The 25,752-nt window shown below is 45.4% G+C and overlaps 1 protein-coding gene across 5 annotated transcripts in view; it reads right to left on the bottom strand.

Moving 5' to 3' along the window:
* Nucleotides 1-18: 18 nt before the first annotated feature.
* The window catches only part of LOC104139774 (discoidin domain-containing receptor 2), a 61,195-nt gene continuing 35,461 nt past the window's right edge, over nt 19-25,752 (bottom strand). For 4 of the 5 annotated variants that reach the window (XM_068914508.1, XM_068914511.1, XM_068914509.1 and 1 more), the window contains 13 exons: nt 22,599-22,746; nt 22,287-22,392; nt 19,295-19,481; nt 15,711-15,957; nt 14,430-14,522; nt 13,732-13,889; nt 13,316-13,511; nt 11,842-12,086; nt 9,069-9,190; nt 8,482-8,679; nt 5,334-5,568; nt 3,832-3,981; nt 19-2,536 (listed from right to left, as the gene is read on the bottom strand). In XM_068914508.1, coding sequence (XP_068770609.1) covers nt 2,396-2,536; nt 3,832-3,981; nt 5,334-5,568; nt 8,482-8,679; nt 9,069-9,190; nt 11,842-12,086; nt 13,316-13,511; nt 13,732-13,889; nt 14,430-14,522; nt 15,711-15,957; nt 19,295-19,481; nt 22,287-22,392; nt 22,599-22,746 — 2,226 coding nt within the window. In that variant the 3' untranslated portion in view covers nt 19-2,395. Of the gene's footprint in view, nt 2,537-2,909; nt 2,948-3,831; nt 3,982-5,333; nt 5,569-8,481; nt 8,680-9,068; nt 9,191-11,841; nt 12,087-13,315; nt 13,512-13,731; nt 13,890-14,429; nt 14,523-15,710; nt 15,958-19,294; nt 19,482-22,286; nt 22,393-22,598; nt 22,747-25,752 lie in introns of all 5 variants that reach the window. The other variant, XM_068914512.1, reaches the window with a different exon arrangement.

Raw genomic sequence — 25,752 nt, forward strand, 5'->3', positions numbered from 1 at the left:
AAGTAGAAATTCACTTTTGTCAAGGTTATCATTAGGATTTATTGATAAGAAACTTTGTATGTCAACATTTCAATGGAGGAACAGCACATCTGACAACAGAAGTACAAAGCCCACCCAGGTGAAGTTACAGCACACCAGTATCTCTGAAGTCAGAGGTACAGGAGATCACTCACATGGCTGCACATTACTTAGGTACCTTATGAGACATGATAGAAAGATTCCAGAAATAAAACCAACATGTGCTTAGCCAGTCACCAGGGTGTCACATCACATACGCAGCCATAGGCTGCAGCAGGAACCACTGCTGGCTTCGACTCCTCTCGCTTAACTCCAGATGTTACAGCATGCATCTGCTACAGTGAGTCACCTGGGGCCCCTTTGAGTCAAAGGGGGAAAATACCTACTTTCAGAGTGAGATTCACCTGACGCAGCGTAGCCCTCCCACAGGGATGAGATGACTTGTGCGCTGACTCTTTATCAAGTAAAGGGAGCTCAGAAGACCAGCTCAGATGGTGACACCCTCATGCAGTTAGATGAATCCCACACCGGATCTCAAACATGACGATCCGGATACAGTCATATGCGAGTGAGCTGTAACTGGGCAACTTCATTACAGAATGTGTTCTGCTTGGACAGCAGAAAGGGACATAACACACAATCCCGGTGCCTGCCAATTCAGAAACAGGTTTTTTTTCTTCTAATGTAATGGTCAATTATCTTCTTATAACTGTTTCAACATTCCTTCTCTTGGCAGTGTCCCCGTACAGAGCTCTTAGCACAGACAGCCATTCACACTGCACTTGTGGCAAAGATAAAAGTTATCTTTACAAACCTTACCCAATATATACACTACACTGAATGCTGTTTAAAAAGCCAAGTGCTGAACTTTCATCTTCTCCCAGCTTATGAAGTATTTGGTTTGGTCCTAAAGTATCTTGTTATACAATTAGGGACAGTATAGAAGAGTATTCCCCAGGCACCTGACAAATCCACAATGGATTTATTGTAGGAACAAGCCGAATTCTCTAACTCATGCCAAATGGGCTTCAGAGCCCTGTAAAAACCTCTGCAGAATGAGCCGTTTGTGACATAACTGAAAAAAACAATCCCGGTTCAGTGAATAAGTTGTCTCATTCAAGCAGAAAGCATCTGAAATAACATGCAAACCCACCCTGATCAGAACAAAGGGGCTACCTCCTGATGCCAGATTTGATCACAGCAGTAAAGGAGCCCCGGCCGAAGTGCATCTGCCTGGCTGACAGAGCTCAACTCGCCCCACCGAGAGCGCTGCAGACCTGAAGGGGAAGCACTGACACTAGGAGAGTGAGCGAGAGCGTGTGCGCACATGCACACGTGGGCTGGGGGGGCAACACATACCCTGTTCCTCTTCCTCTCCCACGAGCTACAGAAGTGACATAGCAGGTTCTGCTCTCAGCCATTCCGTTTCACCAAAGGCAAGTTCCCTCTGCACATGTAACAGCATCGACTTAGGAGGTCTCATATTAATGGGTAGTTATACAGGATTAATTGCACATCAGTCCGTTGTGGCTACAAGTTCATTAGGCTAATAAATCTACATAGTGACAGTAGTACAGTATCAGCTACTTTTCAATACAAACTCCCTACCCTAGTCTTTATTTGTAGGTCAAAAGAAGATCTACTGTAACAACCTTCCAATGACCTTTAACATTCATTTTTTTCTTTCTTTTCTTTTTTTTTTTTTAAGAAAAAAATCCAGTGTGGGGAAAATGCACATATATAACCAAAGCAGTGCTTAACAACCACAGGAAAAAAGAACACGATCTTGGACTCTATCTGCATCCTCCATAGACCCTTGTAAAATTACTTCCAAAGGGTTGCTAAATCCAGCTCTGTCAGTTCTCAAGTCTGTTAAACCATTTCCTAGTTCTAGTCATATCTAGTTTCTCACTATACATATTGCCTGTAGCAAGAGCATACTGAAGCACTTGCTAATGTGCACAAGACTTCCATTGGATTTAATGGAATAGTTTTAGATGACTGAAGACTGCTTCTACAAATCTTTTCTTGAATCATAACTCCCAAACCAACCAGTAGCTTTCAGGAAAGAGCTCCAAGTCCCTTGCAAAGTTTCACTCATTCATTCTGCCCAAAGATGTATGGGCATCTAAAAATCCCTCTCACAGTATTCCCAGGAAATGATTCAGAAGAGGAGATGATTTTTCAACCAAATGAGATCCTCTGGTCCTGTGTGTCAGACCATGGCCAATAGAATGAGCAGCTGCCATGGACGTCTCAACTTAAATAGATTACAGTCAAGGGAGGAGAGCAAGGTGGCCTGACCATCTTCCTGTGAGGTACAGGCAAAGAGAGGCAAAGTCACTCAGTTCTCCACAGTTTGTCTCCTTTTCTCGAGTCAGATGTTTGATTCCATCTGTTCTAGCAGGAAGTGGTGAATCATGTCAAAAGTGGGACGATCTTTTATATCCCTGCTCCAACATTTGAGCATCAGGTCAAATACAGGGTTAGGACACAGAGGAGTCTGGGAGAGATAGATCTGGAAGAAAAAATACAACTATTTCAGTGGTTTCATTAAAAAAAAATACAACTATTTCAGTGGTTTCATTAAAAGAATTGAACCTTGACACAATTAAAACCAAAGGACAATTTCGTCTTAGGTTTTACAACACAGCAGTCATGCAGTGTTCAAAATCTATTAAGCATGAATCTGGAAGGGAAGTCTGGATGAAACTTAGACATGTCTCAAAAGGCACAGCAGACACTTTGCCAATGTGTTTGATGACAGAGCTGGTCATAAAGCAGTTTTGTCCCATAGGAAACAAACATTTTGGAGATTTTTCTTCCAAGTGACAGCAACACACAAACCCGAACCAAATTTACCACAATAAAATCCAAATACTTTCACTCACCGCAGACAACCCATGAGGCTTTCTAAGCATCGTGATAGCTTGTTAGCAGAGAGAAAAAAAACCTTTTAGAGCTTATCTGAAGCACAAGTTGGCAGAAATAGTTTATTTTGGGGTTTTTGTTTGGTTTTTTCCCCCCCCCTTTCAATACACTCATCTTTTAATCTCTTTACTAGATCATTCATATGTGGCAGATAGTGAATAAAACCTTTATTTCCTTTAATCCTTTAATTTGTTTGGTGCTAAAGGTGAGTTTTGTAGATTAGCAAATAACAGGCACTCCACTTTTTTGGGTAGAGTGATCCTCAGTAGTGAGGTGAAGGGCTGTGTGCGCTCTATCTAGTGCCATCACAGATATCAAAGATCCTCACTGATTCAAGGGGATGAAGGTAGCAGTAGCAGACTGCACAGTGCTGCCTGGAAATTAGAAAGAGGACAGGTAGTGACACAGAAAGGCCCTTCAGTAATTAGGGATGGTCAGAGGCATCTTGGCATGTGTGGAGATAGAGGGAATATCCAACTCATGGGGACTAACAGTTCCTCCTTCCCCAACTCATTAAGCACTTCCTCATTTTTCAGAGGAAATGCTAACGGGAGAGATCTGACAAGGGAAAGGAGCAAAAGGATTGTGTAGGTGGGCCCAGCAAAGCCAAGAAGAACAGTGCATCAAAGGCAGCTTGAAATGGAAGTGGCTTATAATAAGGAAGAAGCACAGACAGGGCCAAGAGGTTCTTCCAGTGGGACTCCAAGAGAGGAAAGCCAGTGCCACGAGGCTGGATGAAGGACAGGAGAGTTGGGACACACTTGAAAAGGACAGGAATAGAAGCAGGGACCTCTGCAGAAGAGGTCAGGCCACCAGGAAGGCCCCTGGGAGATCCACTCTGATGTGCTGGGGCAAGCAAAGAAGTCACATTTGTGTTCTTACCTGCCTGCCCTGGCTCCGGAAGAACTCGCCTGTGTTCTCAATGACCTGCTCATCTGAGAGGAGGCTGTAAGGTTGCTCCTTACACAGTATGAACATCTCCCAGAGGGTGACCCCGAATGCCCAGACGTCACTGGCTGTAGTGAACTTGCCCTGTGAACAAAAACAATGTTGTAATCCTGCTTTGCTCACAGTACACATTTAGGAAAGCCATTTCAATCTAAGCTCTTAGCAGCCAAACACGAGGACACAGCATTTGTACCTCAGAAAAGGCTCTCCATACAGACAGCAGAGCAGGTGACCTGCTCTTGGCAATGCACAGAGGGATCCAGACAGCTCTAAGAAGGTACAACTTTCACCAGGGCAGAGCCCTTGAAACAGAGGGCAAGTCTCAGGGAAAAACCAGAGGCTACTGTGCCTCTTTAGAGGAAAGACTACGTATTTGTCTGCAGCAGGAGCAAAACGGTGTGGACTAGGGTGGGGAAGGGGATAGCTGCAGCCAACCTTCCCCTGCAATACAGCAGGGAAGCACAGAAAAGATTTTGAATACAAAGCAGAGTGCTAGGGGTGAAAGCAGGCTCTAGATCACACGTCTCAGAGGAAGAAGGGCAAAAATCCTGGTCCCTGCACAGTAAAAGTTGGTGACAGTCTGCTCACTGTCTGTTCTTTGCCTTAAAGAAAAAAACAGGACAAACCTGCTGTGTTTGTAACAATGTGTTTCCAGAGAAATAACAGGAAGGTAAAGATTACTCACAAAAAGGCAGACAAAATCAGGGGGCCAGAGGGCCTGTTTGGTCAAAAAACACCCAAGACCCAGATAGCTCAGGCTTATCTGGCAACCCTAGCAGTCTGCAAATGTTTGGAAGATGTTAACACAAGGAAGATGGAAGTGATTTATAGTTTAGATGAAGCAGTAGCTAGGACAGTGGGGTGAATTTAGAAAAGCTTAGGCAATTTATCAGCCTTTAGAGTGGTGTGTAATTAGAATTTTGCTACGTACTTGTAAAAAATATAGCTAGATGCATCACACAAATTAGTTTGAAGAGGAACTATCAAGCTGAATATTAAGGAACTGCCTTTGGACTGAACGTGTTCAGCTGTTAAACCATCTCCTAAGGAATGACAGCAGAACCCTTAAAAAACATGAAGCAAAATCCCTACCTTGAAACCAGACTTGGCACTAAAAACCTCATGTTTTATCCCTGCCCTTCTAAGCTTCACAGCTAGGAAACAGGGACAGAAAGGCAACTTGTTTACGTTCTAGCAGGAATCATGTATGCCAGGAACAGAACAGAAATTAGGCTGTGGATGATCTGTGCTGCATTGTTTGCAAGGGCACCCTCCTTCCCCAGGAGACGCGATATGCCTGGCACAAGGACATCTCACGAGGGGCCATCGAAATCGTATGTTGTGATACCGTAAGGGCTGGTACATGGACATGTTACTGATTCAGAGGAACAGTGAAAACCAAAAGTGGGCAAAGAATTGTTCTGTGCGGTCCTTACCAGAAGGATGCTTTCCCAGGCCATCCAACGTATTGGTAGTACAGCTCTTCCCTGGATACGGTAGTAATCCCCACTGTAAAGGTTCCTGCTCATGCCAAAGTCTGCAATCTTGATGGTGTAGTTGTTCCCCACCAGGCAGTTGCGAGTGGCCAGATCTCTGTGCACAAAATTCAGAGATGCTAAATACTTCATTCCCGAGGCAATCTGGGTGGCCATGTACAGCAGGTTAGAGTAGCTGCGTTAAAACAAAACAAAACGGAAAGAAAGTCAGAGGCGTTCCTTGCATTCAACTCTTCTTTGAGATTACCTGCTGCTGGGGCCTTGCATTTGATGTACCATAAGGACGCAATGATATCCTGTCACTTAGTTTTTTTGCTGTAAAAATGAAACCAAGCTGTTTAGTTGCAGGGCATTAAAAGCCCTACCTGTCAGGCTAGGCCAAGTCCCTGAGCTGACCAAGCAAGGACAAACTGTCCCTGAAAGATTTAATAATTCACAAGCAGTAATTCATTGGTTCCACATACAAGTATAGCAGATATTCAAGGAGTTTATGCATCATAGCACCAACTTTTCACAGAGAGCCAGGAAAAAATTAAGTTGCAGTCTCATGACCGTGAGATCAGAATCTCATGTCTTGCAAATTACTTAATTTGGTATTCCACAAACACTGCAGTTGTAAATATCACTGTAAGTATGCCACATAACATTAGAGAGCGCTTACCTTTCTTGTTTTATATGCTTGATATTACTAAGTTTTTTAGCAGATGTATTTTACATCTATTATAATTTTATTTGCAATTCCTTTTATTAGAAAAAGGAAATTAACATTAATAAAGTTGCATGATATACTGCCTGACTATGGACCATCTGACTTTCAGGATTCTTCACATGCCACTATTTTGTGATGCTCAGCTTAATTCCCATTTCGCATGCTCAAACACTTCACATAAACAAGCATTTGTCACAACAAATCTAATACGAACAAACTGTTCACGGCTAATAATTCTCTGATAAAGCTCAGTGGGGGAGGCCTTATTCTCTTCCTCTTTGCATTTTGGTGGCAATGAGAAAAGCAGTGCATATCATGTTATCTAAATTATACTAATCTAATCATCTAATGATAACACATCCAATCTGTTCTAAGCTATTGCTACAGCTATTCAGAGGCGGCCACTCTTTCCCAGCAGAGCACCATCAGCTATCAGGAAGGCCCAGGTATCACTGCCCTCCCAGCCTTTCAGCATGCTGAAACCACAACCCAGCCAGGTGACACCTGGCCAGACCCACAGTCAGCTGGATGTTGCTCCTGATCTGGACAGGCCTGATGTCTCCCCAGAGAAGCAACTTTGCCACGTGCTTCTGCTTTGTTAACCCAGTTAATCCAGCTTTCCGCACAGGAGTGGGCAGAGCCTCCAGGCCCTACCTTCTCCCATGCCCCTGCTCATCTGGGGTTGTCTCCCTGCTTGGGGTTGGCACAGGCTACTCAAGCAGTCCCATTATCCCATCTGCATCCTGGCAAGGTCTTTTGGTTCCCTGCCCCTCTGCTCAGTGAGATCTGCAGTGCCTGCTGCCCTGCATAAAGAGGGGCAGGACAGGCGATATTTCTCAGCAGACCACCCACTTGTCTTCATGAGTTGCTAGACAGATAGCTACAGAGATAGTAAGAGACACTGCAAACATTCAAGAGCCATAAGGGCTTAAGAAACATGGTGACCAGCCCTCTCCTTCAGACAAGTCACATATTCAGTGCATGAAGTAATAGGCTTCAATGATAGGCTTCAATAGGACTTTGCCATGTGAATTAGACAGCCACAGGAGCTGGTAGAGACAAGCTGCAATCTTTGGCTAGGGGATTCATTTCACTTTCAATAACCACCTCCTGTACAGATAAATATTTGAGCTAGTCATACAAGATTCCTTTAATATGAAACTATACTTGGTTGGAAAATGGCATAAAAGGAAACACTAAAGGATGGGATGAAGGATCAGATGGAGAGACAGGAAAACCAGAAGCCAGACCAAATCATAAAGCAACGGAGACTGAAAAAGAAGAATGTGAGCGACAGCGCTAAAGTCAGATGACAAGTCAGGAGCAAAATGAAGAAGAAAGGATAGTTCAAGGCTTTGGGGCAGGAAAGTGCCGTAAGCCTAACGGTCAAAGTCGTGCGTGTGTGGAAGAGACAAGTGACTGGAGAGAGCAGGAATAGGTTTCTACATAGATGTAAATCCTCTCCCATCCCATAGTTCCCAGCGTATCATGACCCTGCAGGATGCCAGAATAACATTCCCCGACAAGACTGTTGCCCACTGCCAGCTACCAGCAGAAACACTGATGTTCTCTAGACAGGGCAAGATACAGCCATCTCCTGTGCAGTCCATCAACAGAACTTGTTCTGCCCTGTTGTTTAACTATAAATTAATCTTTAACACTTGTAGGGGTACATGCCAAGGGCTAAGCAATGCAGTGAATCCTCATCAGAACAGGTCTCTTTACTAAGCAGAATAAATGTCTTCTTTCAACACACAATGCTCCTTTACGAGGAGAGGACTTTCTGCAACAGTAGAGATGCTTTTAAGTTAAGCTTAATCTTTCTGCATAAGAGAGATTAAAAGTGCCAGGGCTGACAGAAAATGGTTTTCTTTGCCAGAGAAATGTTCTCCTTCAGCTGGCTGATGAAATCTTTCCTTTCCTTTCATCTTTTAGAGTGAAGCTCTACACTCAACTCTCCTCCCCCTTTATATTCTCTCCCTCCTTTTTTTTTTTTTTTTTTAAATAAAAAACACCTAGAACCAAGGAAACATTTTAAAAGACTAGCAGAAATTCTTGACTTTCTCCCCAGCGCAACTGGTTTGCCATATCAATCAGGTATTTGATGCAAGCTGGCTAATGTAAAAAGATGCTTAAGTTGGCAACAAAACAACTAAGGTGCTCACTGTGACCAAAACGGCCAACAGTTAGGGACGCTTCACAGGAACATGGACCTCTGGAGGCCTTTAAAACAAACTCCCACTCAAAGCAGGGCCATCGCCCACAATTTATGCTGTGGTGATGGCCAGGCTGGAAGAAGGTGACTCCCTAGAAGGCACAGCAGATGAAGCTGTAGTAGCTCAGCATTCCCGATTAGTCCTAAACATGGGCTGCTCTTACCTGACACAGGGAATGTTGTTTGAAACAGCAAATTTGCTGTAGATCTCCCTCTGTGACAGGAACTGATTGAGGTCTCCGTTTTCCATGTACTCTGTTATCATACACAGTGGGTCATCACGCACACACACGCCCAGGAGTCTGATGATGTTTGGGTTCTTCAGCCGTGACATGATCTTGATCTCCTTCAGGAAATCATTCCTTTTAACATAGAAAACACAGGTTTGAATCCTAGGCTATTCCTTTGTCTAAGGAAAAGAGAAGCAGGATGTAAGGAAGCTAGAAATCCCTGATCAGATACAGCAACACCTCTGTACATTGTAAGTTTGAAAGATAGTTCTGTGCTTGTGGGCAATATCCACCCTCTCCCCAGGAAACAGGGCAAAGACAGCGTTTCACAAACAGACATTATGTCTATTCTTAGTCTCAATTCCCTGCTTGTATCCTAGTATTTACATGAACACACAAAACACGCACCAGGGGCATGCCTCTTACAGAAGTCAGAAGTCACTAGGTTAACTTGTGTTGAACCGCTGCGTGAAGAATGCTGGTCTTCATTCTCAGATGGCTGCTACTGCAGATGGACTTACCTGGCTGTTTTGTTGACATCTGATCTTAGCATTTTCACTGCTACTAGAACTGGTTGGCGGGTGAATTCTGTGGAAGAAACCCCCAGAAATTCCAGCAGGCCATCAGCTTCACATAGGTGCACCTGCAGGACAGAAAGCAGTGGCAACTGAGAGCACGCATGGGGAGAAAAACCAGAGGAAAACAATGCCACATTGAGCCACGTTTGGTCACAGCTGGCAGAATGACTCCAAGTGAATGATCTAGCACAGGTAATTCTTTATTCTGATGGCAAACAGCCTATAGGATGGCTCTAGATCCTGGACAAAAAGAACGTGCTTACACTACAGAGTCCATGATGTTGGAAAGGACACAGGCTGCAACCTGACGGGTCCCCAGCACATCGAATTTACTGCATGCACGCAGATCGCTGGTACAGTGCGCGACCGGAGACCCAACTTGCTGAGCAAGCATTGAACATATTCAGGAAGGCCATTACGCCTGAAGTTTTCCATTTTACTCTACACGTGCAGACAAACAGCATGGCTGCAGCAAGTTTGGCAAGTACAGCACACCATACACATCCAGTGAGCATGCCCCGAGTTGTCAGATGTCTGCAGTCTGGTTTGAGTGAATGCTCTGCCTTAACTGAGACGTGTTCGGAAATCACAGACAAAACTCCAAAGTCTTCAAACTCCGAACAGGAGAAGCGCTTGTGACATGAATACCTCAATTATGAATGTACCCAGAGGAGTTCTCCAAGGGGAGCACAGAATCTCGTTTCTTAAAATAAGACTTGAAATTACTGCTAAGGTTCTATAAAAAAAGAGAGAAAACTTTTCAAGAAAAACACGTTCAAGAGGAGAAAAAGACAAGAGATACTGGAATAAGGGAAAATAGACGGACTTGAGTGTGTGGGATAGGAAAAGGGAATGAAGGAAGGGAGCAGACCAGATGTTGTCTGTCCTAGGAAGACGTGCAGCAGTGAGGAGAACATAATGGGAGCTTAATGAATTTTATACGAAGAAACAAATCGAGAGCATATGTGATGAGCATGGTGAGGAGAAAGGGGAGAGCGTATACAAAACGTAACAAAGCTGCAGAACAGAAACAAAAGTACGAAGAGGCTACTGCAGTTATATGAAGAATGAAGTCTGCTGTGGTGAAAACACGGTCACAGAACTTGTTCTTCTGGCATTCATGAAATCTAGCAACATCAAGCAGAAACTGGCAGTATGAACTTGAAATAGGAAACAGAGCCATGGTAATAAAACAAAGTGTAAATGGAAGTAATGTGTCATTGAATCCAGGAAGTAGGTGGTTAGGAGCAGAAAAGACTCACTTGAAAGTGAAGGGAGCTCTGAGTGGAGAGGTGAAGAGAGCATGAATGAGCCATGTGGCCAGAAGCAAGACTGCACACCAAGCCACATCAATAGAGCAGAGCATTTGATGACAACCCAGTCTGGTAAAGACTACAAAGGCGAGAAGGAGAGAAGGCAGCAGGCAATGTGGCACATTTGCCAAGATGAGGGAAAGAGCTTGTGACGCGAGGAAAGGAACAGGCTATGAATCAAACTCCAAGGAAAATGGGGATGGGGAGCCTGGCTCCCGCTGTTTGACAACACAAAGCAGGAGGAGGAGGAACTCTTGACAGTTATTAGAAGGAAAGGAACGAGTGGGAAGGGGAAACCAGAAGCAAAACAATGAAAAAATCCAAACCCTCAGTTTTACTTCTGGAGCACAATCCAGGATAGGGGCAAGATCCAGGCCACAACAGAAGGAGCTGCACCGACAGCTGGGGTGATGGTAAAAGAGGTCACCAGCTTTTTTAATACTCTGAGAGCCAAAAAGAAACAAGGGGGCAGGGGGAATCAGGGAGTGGTCAACAGGGTGGAACATAAAGATGGGCATACCACAAAGAAGAATGAGGGAGCAGTAAAGGGCTGGTGCTTTGCCAAAACATGGCAGAACAGTAGAATTTAAGGCCGTGCGTGAGCAAAAGCTGGGAAGGGTAAAGACACAGATACTAGAAGAGTGGGAGCAAGAGAGAACAAGATCCGACTCAGTAGAGAACTAGGGATAGTGCAGTAACGAAGCAGGGAGAGAAGAAAAGGACAAATGAAATATTCACAGCTCAAAAGGCGTCCAGGGAGTAAAACAAGCTCAGCAGATGACTGAGCTGTATGTACCATGCTGCCTGAGGCTTCTGGCATAAACCAGGGACTGAACAAGGCAGCTACGCCAGAAAACATGCAAGGGCACCACAACGTGTGGGAAATGTCCATCTTGGCCTGGGCCCCCATGCAGAGCCCAATTAGACCCTCCACCTCTTAATGTGCAACCTACTTTTAGGGCTAGGCTGAATCTGCCTTGGCTGGAGTAACTACTAGAGCATTCAAACTCACATGGGTATCTGAACGTGACAGCCACCAGATGTCCAAGACCTCCATGGAAGAGCATGGAACAGTTTGAATTCACAACCCAGGCCCTTTCTGTAAGGTCATAAATAGGGATACAGAGAGCAAACGGCTAACAAAACTCACAAATATCTCATCTGTTGGAAAAGACTTTTCTGTGGCACCAAGCAGCAAGCTCATAGGTGCAGAATGAGTCTCTCTGAAGCCTAATCTTAAAGGATGTTAGCTTTCCTCAAATGCAAAGGCAAGTATTAAAACACTGACATGTAGGTCCCTCAGCCCCGAAGTGTGGAGCAGTGCCTGGCAGGCAGCTCAGAAGATTTGCTGTGCCAGGTATCTCCTTTCTACTGGAGAGAGGTGTGGAAAAGAATGGCTATACCTCTCCAAACTGCCCTTCTCCCAGCTTCTCCTTGAGTCGTAGCTGTTGCCGTGGGAATTCACCTACTGAGATGTCCTTCTTGGTGAGCGAATCCACAGTGAGGGCTGGCACCGCATACATATTGTTGCCCGTCACACCTTGCAGGTGGACAATATCTGTTTCAGCATAGTGAGGAACGTTGTTCTGGAAGCCTTGGTGAGGAGTGGACTTGGTCAGGTCAGGCTCAGCGTAGTCCCCACTGCACACTGAGGGGAAACCAGAGACAGCTGGAGTTGAATGCTCTCGCTTCCTCAAAACCAGTACGGCCTGGCTGCTGCTCCTCTTGATCCTGCAACCCTCTGCAAATCTCAGCCTAGCCGCACGTCTGTTACCTTGTACCAGCAGCACTGAACATCTAGATGAGGACTATGCTTTATTTTAACCGAGGCTTAAACCAGAACAAGCCACACGCCTACAGACCCCATGTTAATCAGCTGCCTGCTCTACTCAGTTAACATGAGCTAGGACTCTCGCCCAGACACAGGGGCCTGAGTTGAAAGTGATTTTCTGGTTCTGCTTCATCCTAAATGAGCTGTCCCCTCTTACCTGAGGCAGGCAGTGTTGTTTGAAATGGCACATTTGCTGTAGATCTCCCTCTGTAACATGAGCTGATTGAAGTCTTCAATTTCTTTATACCGTGTTATCATGTTACCCTCTCTCTTACAGCTTACTCAAATAAATACTATGAAATAACTCTTTATAATTAATTCCCTACATGGTCAGTATTTAACTCCCTGTATGGTCAGTATTTACAGAACATTCATTTTGCTTCAGACTTGCCTCAGTCCAAATCAACTTCCTTGCACAGAATAACGCTGGATCTTAGCGACGCATCTGTACTTGAGGAATGCGGCACTGCCCTTCCATTCACTAATCCAGCAGTGCCATCATCGAGTACAAAAGCCTGTCGGATGCACACAAAAACACTTCCGAAGGCTTCCCAGGGGTCTGGGAGCCAGCGCACCACTGACAATTCTCTGCCAACTTTGAAATTCCCTCAGGAAAAAGCAGAGGCAAAGAGCCCTTCCTGCATGAAGAGGTGCTAAAGGACTTCCTCCTCTGCCAGCCAGTCTGGATAGCCCTGGAGTGCTGCAGGCAGCACCACCGCCAAGGGACTGAGACAAACAATGACTTGCTGCTGTGATGGCTAAAAGCAGCTGCTAAAAGATGGCCTGGCTAACACAAACACAGTCTTCAAAGAGAACAATAAAAGGCTGTGTATTGAGGCCGATACACCATCTGCAAAAGCTACGTGCCAAAAAACGTCAGGGCTCCAGAATATTGTCTCAGGTCACTGAGTTAGTGTTGCATAGTAGTCAGAGAAGACTACCCAGACAGCGGAGTAAAAGGCAGCACATTTTAAAAGCAGACACATTTTAAAAGCTGAAGATAATAGAAAGAATAAACAATTTCTGGAGATTGATGATTATATTACCTGAATCCTCTGCACTTTGAGAGAGCTCTGGAAGCTTGTGAAGCAGTGTAGCTGGCTGGTGATATTCCAAGTCCAGTGGGAAAGCGCGTTCATAGGTGGGATTTGACTGGTGGATCTGAGTCTGGTTGTTGGCAATGGTGTAGCTGTAGAAGGAGAGACGAACTGTGGCATCCTCCTCCAGGATTCGGCGTGGGGCCTTGGGAAAAGAGCAAAAACTGCTGAGTTGATGCTAGGTTGCCGAGTGACGTGTCAGCTACAACCATTTCCGGTAACATCTTGGGTAGGGCCTGCATCCTCCCCTGCCCTAGAAATAGGGTTTTAGCTACTAGATAGAATAGGTGTAACCCTGTGCTTTCCACGTAATTCAGAGCTCATTAGAGTTAATACTGAGCTGCTAAACAGCCCCATTGTATTACCTTTTCCAACCTTTTTTGGACATACTGCTTCCAAAGAATAATGATTATAATCATCAGGAGCAGAAGAATAATAGCCACAAGGCAGCCCACAAGGATGGAGGTATTAGAGTCATCTGCTTTCTCTCCTATCCAGGTGCTGGTTACAGAAGATGTGGTTTCTGCAGTCAGAGAAATTAAGAAGAATCCTGAGTCAAAGCAGCACAGGTTGTTTTATGCGCTGGCCAACTTCCATGAACCCATGCTCCTTTCTACAGTCTGGTACAGAAAAGATCTTAGGCAGCTTCCTGAGTATTAGCATTAGTTGTGTTCACGCTTTGCTTAAATCAAATTCTCACTTAGGGGGTTCAGAACTAAGAATTGTGCAGCGGACCTCTGCAACTAAATTCATGACATTGGAAAAGATTCCTTGGCTGGATTTGTGTTAAAGCAGACAACACCTTCAAGCACAGAGTTTAAGAGTTTTCAGTGGCTGCACATACGCATCCAGCCCACTTGCTCTGAGGCAGCCTCAGCCAGCCAAGGCAGGAAGAAACAGCTGAGGCTCAGAGGACTAAAATACAGCCCTGTGTACAAGGCCAATAACCAGACCATAAGCCAGATCTCCAGAAAGACAAGGACAGACCGTGTTAACTAGGGTGTTATGGTGAAATCCCCGGGCACTTGGGCCCTTGGTGCAGCTAAGGGACAGAAATCCTTACCCCAGATCCCCTCGGTGACGTTGTATTCTGCTTCCAGAGGTTCTGTTGTGCTTGGGGCTACTGTCACCAAAATAGGATTTACACTCTCCATGTCTGCGGCAGGGAAGGGAAAGCATCAGTTCAACAGTCAATCTCTACTCCTGCTTGCCAGCAGTCAGTGCAATCCCAGCTGTGCCCCCGGCCCTCCCAGCTACAGCCAGGCTGAGACCCATGTAGCAGATCATGAAGCGTGAGTGCACTTATGTGTTCAGCCAGCACTTCCCAGAGCTCCTGCATGGAGAAGCAGAGGCTCCACAGCCTCTCATTTGAGTGCCCTGTACTTCCCAACCACAGCAAACTGCACCACATGCAGGACTATTCCCAGAGCTCAGCCAGACAGAGGAAACCAGGACAGGAGCTTTGCTTCATTTTGGCATGATTATGAGAACAGTCATCCCAGGCCAGACCAACAGCCTGCCCAGTTGCACGTCTGACAGGGAAGGTAGCCAGGAGGGGCTGCTACCAACAAGATAGAAACAAGCTGCAAACTCCAGTACTGCCCTCTCGTTACGGCTGTTTAACCATAAGCTCCTAAGTGGGAAGTTATATCCAGATCATTGCATTTTGCTCAGTGACTGCCGTTTTCTCCAAGAGTCTGTCCACTCCCCTCCAGAGCCTTCCCAAGCACCTCAGCACTGACTCCTACCTTATAGTTAGGACTTGAGCAAAAAATTCTGCCTCCTGCTTTTTAATAAACTTGCAATCTGCTAAGTTTATAGCTATCTACAGATGTAATGTAATTTTTCATAAAAAACCCAAGAGGTAAAAATCAACCCAATAGGCAGCAAGCAACCATCTTAAAAAAAAAAAAAAAAACAACAACACCCTATCATCCCATTTCTGGTCCTGCTACTGCACACCTGCATCAGTGTCAGCTTTAAAGTCCTCCCTATACATTTGCCTTTTCTGCTTCTGCATTGCCCTTTTAACCCTAATCAGCCTCATACCCTCTTCTTCAGTGGGAGCAGAGGGTAGGCTGAACTATGTGATGGGCTACACCACCCTCTTAAAGCCATGCCCCGCTGGCCGGCACCCCAGGCTGCCTCCTCTGTCCCCTCCTCACCATCCTGCAGCCTCCCAGCTATCCTACATTTCCCTATTACACTCCTACCCCTCGCAGGGCACTCAATACTACCTCTTGCTGCCCTTCGTGTAGCCCCATGCTGTCCCACACTGGTGTTAACCTCACACAATTGGCACCTCCACGCTCCCCTAGATCTTTTGAGCCAGAGGAACACTCACCAGACTGGAAGGAAATCTCACTCATCATCATCCAGGAGTCGGCAAAGTAGAAGCGGCAAAGTATGGCTTTACCCACGCGCTGATTGAGGGGGACAGTCACAAACCTCGCACTGGGGTTTTTGTCATCTAAGACAGTTGCCACTCCAACAGGTTCAGACTCCCAGTCTGCAATCAGGCGTGGTTTGAACAGACACTCCACCTTCTGGAAGATCTTCACTCCCTTGGAAAACATGTTGTTACAGTGCACCTAGCAAGAAGAAACACACCAACCAGATAGGAAGATTTACTGAAACCAAAAAAATCAAGGCTTGGTGACTTCCTGTTCGTGAAGCTCTTCTATTTCTAACAACCATCTATATGAATACTCTTAAGCCAGCATGAGTGACTTATTCCAGTAAAGCCCCATCCACCCTTGCTCAGCAGTGAGAATGTCCATGCAAAAAGTGATTCTGAAACAGCTGTTAATTTAGTTTCTGCATGTCAAGTTAACAGTGGAGCCTTGGCAGGCTCTCAGAGACCCAGCAAAATGCAACAACGATAACAGAAAACCCCCCCAAAGCGCAAAACATACCACCCTATATTAATCTAAAGCTTCACAGAACAATTCTCCTTGAACATATATCCTAAGACAGGAAAGGAAACCATATCTGGGCTCTACAGCCTCTTTTACAAACCCACAGTGTCTGCACTGTAAGCTGATTTCTCCAAAAAATTACCAAGCAGTATATGCAAGCCAGAGAAGAAGCTACTCCATTGACACATAGCAGTAGTTCTGCTGTGGCTGCCCCTGAAGACAATCAAGGATCTGTTTTCTTCACACTATCATGTAAGCCTGAACCTATCAGCCTCTCCTGGTGGCTCAGTACATCATCAGCACGTCCCTGCTGCAATAGCACCACTGACTAACGATGCTGGAATTTAAACCATCGTCGCTACGCTGCCAAGCTAACATCTCACTAACACAGAGGCATCCTCACGTATCTCTGAGCTACGGCTCCGCACAGTCTGCTTTCAGACCAAGCGGTTTGCAGACTGCTGTCAGGCTGACTTCACACCTCCATATTTGGGAGGTTTGTTTTGCCCTCCCAAAAGCTGGTAGCAACTTTCCTCTTCCTGCTCTTGGGCTGCACCCAAGCTCAAGAGGCTCCAGCATAAGTGACGGAGGCAGAGGACCTAACAGCTCCTCCACCGGACCTAGGGCTCCTCCACCACGGGCCCATCAACACTGACACATAGCACGCTGCCAGGCCTCCAGCACCACTGGGGAAAAGAGCTTCAAGGAGACAAGGCTCACAAGGATCCCTTATGCTATTATCCTGGCTCTCTTACTTTAATAGAAATATTGTCCTTGAGTTTGGAGTATGTGGGGGTTTTTTTGTTTTTTTAACATGACAGTTTATATTCCGCCATGAAGATCTGGACCACAGCACCAGGAAGTATAAGGAATAGGGTAGCCCTCAAAGTCCAGTGTTCCTCCCAGCCTGCTCTTCCATTTTCATAGCCATGGTGGCCTGACCCTCCCTCGAGGCTCCAGGAATTATTTCCTAATGACTGCACAGCATTAACAACTGCAACAACCACAGTTTCTGCACTAAGTGCGGCTTTGAACCTTAATTGCTTAGCCTGCGTTGACGTCTTGCAGTGACTAGGAGTGAAGTGGTAATGAGGACGACAGGCCTGATCAGCAGGAAAAAGACAAAAAGAGGGTATTTGAGTATAATCGGGAACAGATGAAGCCTAGACAACATTATTCAATAAGGAGGTATAGTCATCCATAACAAGGCAGGAAAGCCTGGTGCCTGCAATACATGGTTTGTGCCAGATTTGGACAGAATTTGGATATGTTCACATCTTGGAGTGATACAGGAATACTTTCTATTCCAACTATTATGGAGCGTGGTGTTAAGCACTGCCTAAAGTCCATCTTTACAATATGTAAGCCTAAGTATTTTGCAATGAAGTTGCAAAATTTGGTATTTATTTTAAACACTCCCTTGTATATTGGGGAAGTTCAAAGGACTGGAATAAAGGTAATAGACACTAATATTAAGATATATAGCAGGAAATAAATGATTAGCAGCTAACTAGCTTATACAAAATAAATGCAAAGCTGAAACAGCATACATTGATTAGCATAAACTATCCTTCATTTTTAAACTATCCTTAATTTTTAATTCAATGCAGTCTTATGAAATACTAAAAAAGTTGCTACTTCAAGCTTATGCATTTGATTGATCCGGATGGCTGTGTTTACATGACAGATTTTTATACAGCATTTGATTTATTCTCATTATAACACGCACTCCCAACTAGCATAATATGAACTCATGAATTATATAATTTGATTAAAATTTGCCAATCTTAAAAATTAAGGCATCATTCTTCATCAGGTTCTTTTTCTAGCAGGAACATATTCCTAGTCCAAGGCTATTTACTATCTTTTTCAGTGATCTGAGACAGTAAAATCACTAGCAATAAGATAAAAAAAAGAAGCAACAAAATCCAACAGAAATGTCAGTTTTACAACTAATCTGAACTGCACAACAAGCTGGGTCCTCCAATTGACTCATCTGAAGTTAATGAATTCAGGAAAAAAACATAAATCACACTTTCTGGATTGCACTTTTATCCTGGAAACCAATACTTTTGGATAAGATTTTGGTATCATGCTAAAAGTCAAATGAACATTGGCTCCCTATCCTTTGGAAGGGGGAAGGGAGGGTGGAAAAAAAAAAAAAAGACATCCCCCCCCCCCCCAAACAACAAATGTGATCACAGGATTCATAAACAAAGTATAAACAAAAGCAGAAAATCGGTATCACTCTTCTATGGAGTTTGATGGAAAGCCTGCATCCAATTCCACCCTTTATACCTCCAAAAGGGTACTGGCAAGCAAAAAGAAGTTTGGAAAAGAACGGTAGAAGCAATCCTGGATCTCACAATGAAGGAATTGAGAAGCCCAGCCAACTCAGTTTACTGAAGCAAAGATTAAGAAAGTCATTTAATCACAGTCTAGAAACAGGAGAATTTCTGAGAAGACAGGACTCAGAATTTTTGCCAGCAAAAGCAGGCAAAGAGCCAACAGTTGCAAGTTAAAAATAGACAAAATAAAACCAGGGTAAGTAACCACCAAAACAATTTACTTAAGGATGTGGTGGGTTCTCCTTCATTTGAAATCTTTACAAGAAAAGCCACTGATCCTTTTAAAGGGATTCTGCTATTTACTACAAGGCAAGGTCTGTCTATAGGCAAGGCCTTTAAACAGTAAGTAGCCTACATCCTGAATCCATCTTCATCATCAACAGGGGCTGCCCAAACACTACCCCAGGTGTCTGCTTTTTAGTCCTTAATCATTTAAGCCAAACACTGAAAGAAAAGTGTCTGAGCCTGGGATAGGCAAGCGCTCCCCTGCTGCAGCTTTCTCCATGGGCAAACCTGGGATATTCCCTGCTCAAATTCTGCCTCTGGTGGGCTGCTAAGGGCCTCACATGCTTATGCTTTGGGGAGGGAGCCTAGAGGGGCAAGTCGGAAGCACCCAGACCCAAAGCCCACCGCAGATGACAGGAGAGGGAGGACATGGATACCTTCATGGAGGTGAAGTTCCGTGGCCGGTCAAACTGAAACTCCATCTCAACAGCGCCCGTGCTGAAGCTCTCGTTCTTCCAGCCGACGTAGTCGTAGCCCGGCCACACGCGGTACTGGTGGCTCTGTGTGAAATCATCCAGTCCCAGCACACCGTCCGTCAGCTGGCCCAGGCCTCCGTACAAGTGCCTAGCAAGAAAGGGCTAACAGTAAGAGAACACCAGCCAGGAAAAGCTCAGGCTCCTTGACCCACTGGAGTGTGAGAGCACTTAAGTCTTTCAACTGGTACCAGGAAAAACATTAGTTTAATTATTCTTAACCCATCCTGGACAAGAACTCATTCCCTGTTATTGTGCAACATCACCTTTATTTTATTCAGGCTGAACTCTGAAAACCTTTCCCTGCTTTGCAAAAGGCAGAAGTTTCTGCACTGATGTGAACCACCGACAGCAAAGCCTAGCAACAAGTAGAGTCTCTTGAGAATGAAAGCGAAGGCTCTAGAAAAGACATTTTGGGTTCTCCTAACAGAGGGCTTTAAGTGAAACATTTCACTGCAGAGCTGCACGGAAGGAGCACTGCTCTGTCCTACTCTGGGAGGATGGGTGAGGGAAAGTTTGCAGGCAGGCACAGAAAAGTGTAGAAAAAGGGCAGTGAGAGGCCATGGTCAGCTAGTCCAGCACTCGCAACCAGACCCAGCCAATTCTACCTGGAATTAGTTCTGACACTGCTCCTCACACAAGAAGAGAGCATTACCAGCACCGTTCACAAGGCTGATCAGATTCTTCTCTCTTGACTCTGCATGCTTCCGCTTTGTATCTGAGAGTATAGAGCCCATTGGGACAGTGCTGGAAAACTGTATGGAGTAGATGCTGAACAAGGTACGTTCCTGGCCCAACTGCCTTTTGAGAGTGCTCCCTATGGTGGGGGGAGAGTGCTAACAGTCCCCTGAGCCCGTTTCATTTAACTAGGCAGTTGTTGTAACCAGGGCTGGATTGCTGGGATATGCATTGAAGATCCCCAAGTCCGCTCTAGGTTAAGCTCTCCTATAATTGGGATTTGCACTAGTCTGCATGTCTTGAACTCCAAACAGGACTCACAGCTGGAAAAGGCAGACTCCTGCCTCCGAGCCAGTCAGGCACTTGACCTACAGTTTAACTAGTTTGAAAGACTCCTTGCTCAGCACGTTGGTTTTGTGCCTGCATCTAGAGCTCCCTGGCACTCCCCAGCAAAGCCTTCTTCCTAAGTTAGGGCTCAGCAGCTAAGTGCAACACCTATGTCCTTCTGCACATGTGACTTTTTATAAGACACTCTCTAAAACATAAGCTGTGATTCAAAGGAAATTTTGATCTCATAACATGGACTTTGAATTTCTAAGTATCTGCTTTTAAAAATATTTTCTGCAAGTGAAAATACCTTTGGGTGAAGCGCATTATTCAAAGGCTAGGTTTCCATGTTCAGTCTAACATATCAATACAGCTTGAAAGCATCAGATATTGTCTTATTGAGACCTAATTACCTAGTATATTGCAACATCCCTCAGATATAGAACGTATTCCCCTTCCCCCCATGTTTTTGACTCCAGCATAGTAGAACAGAAATAATTTTAAAAATCGCCTCTAAGTATGAAAAAATTGTGGCCCTAGCAAAAGTTTTCGGAAAGTTAGTAACAACTTAAACGGGAGCATACAATAAAGCTTAGATCTTAGCTCAACAGGTGCCACCAGGTCACTTATCAGTCACCTTTTTGCACTAGCAGGGATCTGCTGCCTCAAGAGGAGGCCTGTGCCTAAGCTTGCCCAACATTTCAAGCCATTTAAACATATTCAAATCTGTATTTATGGCACAGAAAAGTGGTGATGCTAGGTCTCTGAAAGTGCAGCCAGTTACTTAACATTTCAGATTCAGACTCTTAATGAACTCTTTCTTCCACGGGAGTCAACTATAAGATAAACCAAATGACCTCAAAACGTCAACAAGTGTCCTAATTTACCTCAGTGATTTCAAATATTAACATGCCTTGTAACGAGCTGTCAAAATCCAGTGATTCTGGGCTATTTGACTCCAAACTGGAAAAGCATCATACCCAAGAAATCTTTACAGTGAGAAATCAGCCACCTTCCTTTGATACCACATTGGCAGTGGTGCCTCTGCTGACTTGTAGCTTCTCACAGGGACTGATGCAGTTTTCCAAATTGTTTGAAGTCCTCAGGGCTTTGTTTTCAAAAAGAATATCTCACATCTGTCCAGAAGCTCACAGGTATCAAGTGCAGGCCTAGCGTTCAGGTGTTGCGTACTTTCTCGGATGCCCAATTTACCCTGGAGACCTCCTGCAACAGTTTAAGATGCAGTCTGCTGGAGAACGCACTTCAAAGATAAACTCCAGAAGCAAAGGCAGCAAAGAGGGGAAGGACCTTCAGCTGGTCCAGGACACTGGGATCGTTCAAGTGAAAGGTCCAGCCAGCTCTCCCACTCCGATCTTGGGCAACAAAAGAGTAGCAGCACCTTATGATCTGCAGCATCAGCAACAGCTTAAGGCTATACCTGATCAGCAATGAAACAGTGCAATGAATACACTAGAGACCAAGAACGATGAGGGCTTTAAGGCAACCAGAAATATCAGAACTGTCTCATCACACCATGTACAGACGAACAAAGATAGCACTTAACTGTATAATGACAGACCCTTCTCTTTGAAGAGAAGCACCAAAGACTTCCAATAACAGACAAATAATTTGCTTCTTGGTCACCTTCACCAGCTAGGATGGAATGACTCATGAGCTTGCGCCCTCCTTCAAACCACCAATCAACAACACAAAGGATCTAGAACAACCAAGCCACTCAAATAGCAAACACTTTGGAGAACTAGGAGGCTAGCTTGGAGCTAGGAAGGTCTTACCAAGGAAGCGTTTGGGATGCAGGATACTAATGACAGGATAAGTAAGAAAGAAGAGAGAATTTGCACAGTGACAGAGAGAACAGGACGACTTCTCCCACCTGCGCTCATGGTAGCCATCATAGGTCGAGTCATTCAGATAAACGATGGGGAAGCCAGGAGCCGCTATTGTCCCTCCTTCAGGGATGCTATAGGATGCCAAACCATCTAAAAGAGAAGGCCATACACCTCATAAACACAGCAGCAGCCGCCTTCCACCATCTCTGCCCGTGTGATTGTTATTTATGATGCGGACCACCAGAAGCAGTTCTGTGGGCCTGGAAATCCTTCTCATGTGTGGGGACACTGGGGAGTCCCAGTCAGTGTTGTGTAAAGACTACTCTTCAGTCACAGGCATGGCAATCGCTACTTACCATACCAGACACAGCCATAGAGCTCCACCCTCATACAGACAGTCATTGGCAGCTCCGTCACAGGAATCACCCGGATAAAACGAGCAATGATGGGAGGCCGAAGATCTTTCAAGACCACATCATACGTATCAATGTTGCCTTGGATAACCTGGAAAAGAGAGGTCCTTACCGGTAACTTCCTGGTGTGCAGTTCATGTGTACAGGGTGTACTTGTACCCCATCATTTGGGACTGGAGAGGTTCCCCATGTGGTATCTGCAGAGGGTTGGCTGCTGCTGCTCCCCTCCTCCTAGCCAGTGCACAGCTTAGGTGAAGGGTGCTTGCTACCATTTCACTTCCTGTCCACTGCAGACCTGTGCCAGGAAGGACTCTGAGGCAGAGGGGAAAGGCAGCTGGGAGACAAATGTACACACGGACTATACATTACAGAGAATTTCAGTTACTGGTACATAACCTCCCTTTCGAGTGAGTCTACATGTACATTCTAAAAGTAGGTAATGCTGAGCACTTGCCCTCATCACCAGTCACCCGGGGAGGGTCCTGACGTTGGCTTCTGCACTATTCCATAGAAAAAGGACAAAATATCACAGCTGGTGCAGCATCCTTCATAGATGAAGGTCCAAGTAGCTGCACAGCAGATGTCTTGAACTGAAACACTTAGCATCACAACTGCCCCATCCTGATAAAGTGCAGTCTGATCTGGCATGGAGTTTCAACTGCTCCTTCCCTTCTGTTTCATTGCAGTTCTGAGAACAGCCCGCTATCTGCTTCAACAGTCACTGTATGGGAACAGCTGAAGCTGTCAATTCCCCAGTGAAGGGCTCAACAAGCCTGAGAGATTTTTGAAAGGGTCTGGAACTCTGGAGACAAGATAAGAACACTTCTGACATCAAGGGCCTAAACTGCTGGTGCAAGGACTCCTGTTCAAAGAGGCTCTCAGTGGAAGGAGGGATCAGAAGCTAAGGCTGCTCGAAAAACCACATGAATTGGAATTGTTGGTGTGTAGGCAATTTAAAAGATGAGGGAGGTCAACGAGGAAGCAGGAGGATAGCTTCTTCCTCCTGGCAGCAGGGAAGATCTCCAGAGAGTGACTTGAGTCACTAGAGAAGTGAAGGACCTTGGACCTTGTTATACCACAACAGGAAGCACCTCAGAACATAGCATCTTTCTTGCGACCAGCCAGGATGGACAGTTCCAGGAAGGCAGTTGAAACAATGTGAGGGAAGACCACATCCATTTTTATCAAAAGCCACCTGAAGACCTGCATAGAAAGTCTTCTGAACTCCACCAGGATAGCCTGAAATGCTTTTGTGCACCTGATGGGGGGAGTCTACAAAGCAGTACAGCCTCAGCAGTTTAAATGATGGTTAGAGCAGGCTCACTTCCTCATCCTCTTCTGCCCCTCAACAGGCTTAACTTGCAGCCTCTTGACATCCCTGTTCCTAGGACAAATGCTCGTGATCTCTTCCACTGAAATATGGACATATAAATGATCCTTGTCTTTAATCACTGTTACCAGGTGTCTGATGCAGCCATCAAATGATCTAAGATAGGAGAGCTGTAAGACACCTAAGCTGGCTCCACACAATCTCACTGATGTGAAATTCTGCTGTGTGTTAGTTTCTCTAGGGTCTCATTTCCTTTTGACTGCAGATCGATTTTTCTTCTTCCTTAGGAGGGATGTGTAGAAATTCTGCTATTTGACTGCAGACAGTCTTGAAATACCTCAGGTCTTCATTATAGGAGTTGGACAGATCCTCTGGAGTTGGCCATTCCTCAGGGGAATCTCCAAGATAGCATCAATATCTCAAGCCAAAAAGGTCCTACATGGACCAATATGGACTCACTGCTGGACAGAGTAAGAGGAAGAAGCTTCCAACAGCCTTCTTCCCCCCCCCCTCCCCCCCCCCCATAAAAAGGTATCTTAACACCAGCTCCATAGTGGAAGAGCCAACATTTCCGATTTCATACCTGTCTGATATAGGCATCGTCTGAGAGAAGCAAAGGGGAAAATGCACTTGGCACAGCACCTCCACAAGTGGGGGATGCTGCTGTTGAGCACAGTTTCTTTGGCTGTGAGAAACTAAGCGATGAACTGTGTGTGGAATGAACTCGGCACTGATCTCCATCACTGACAACTGATGGTGCCAATCAACATTCTCAACAGCATTAGGAATAAGTCGTGCTGCAGAAAAACAACCCCAGTTGGCAGATGCTGGAGAAGCTGACGAGACCAGGACGCAACAGTGCTGCGCCATGCAACATTAGTGCCAGTGGAGAGCACCATCCCGAACTGGTGTCAGAGACAAGGCAACAGCAGCTTGACCCTTTGCCTTTACTGAGTACAAAGCTAGAGCTGACTTTCCTGGTGCGGTTCTGGTGCACATCCCACATGCCTGATGACCCCACAACCCTGTGAAATCTGGAACTTAGCAGCACAGTGAAGGGATCTTGCTGGTTGAAGCCATTTGGGTGATCCCCCCGGATAAGGGCATGCCAAGATGGGCTCACACTGTCACACTGTGATATCTCAGTGCCTGCACATTTATCAGCTGCAGCACTGAAAGAAGCCTTCCAAAAGGATTAAAAAATTTGACTCTTGCACCTACATCTGCACCTCATTCCAAGGCTTGAATGATTTTGTAGGACATTTTACAAATGATTTGATGATCAGACAGGTAACAAAGGATATAGAGAAGGCAGAGTTATTGAATACTGCCTTTGCTTCAGTCTTCCCTGCTCAGGCCAGTCCTCAGGAATTCCAGACCTTGGAGGCAAGAGAGGAAGGCTGGGGAAAGGAAGACTCTCCCTTGGTCGAGGAGGATCAGGTTAGAGATCTTTTGTCCAAACTTGACATCCATAAATCCATGGGCCCTGACGGGATGCACCCACGAGTGCTGAGGGAGCTGGTGGATGTTATTGCTAGGCCACTCTCCATCATCTTGGAAAGGTCCTGGAGATCAGGAGAGGTGCCTGAGGACTGGAAGAAAGCCAATGTCACCCCAGTCTTCCAAAAGGGCAAGGAGGAGGAGCCAGGAAACTACAGGCCTGTCAGCCTCACCTCCATCCCTGGAAAGGGGATGGAGCAGCTCCTCCTGGAGGTCATCACTAAGCATGTGGAGGACAAGAAGGTGATCAGGAGGAGTCAGCATGGA

This window comes from Struthio camelus, chromosome 20, assembly GCF_040807025.1.
Source record: "Struthio camelus isolate bStrCam1 chromosome 20, bStrCam1.hap1, whole genome shotgun sequence".
Taxonomy (NCBI): Eukaryota; Metazoa; Chordata; class Aves; order Struthioniformes; family Struthionidae; genus Struthio; species Struthio camelus.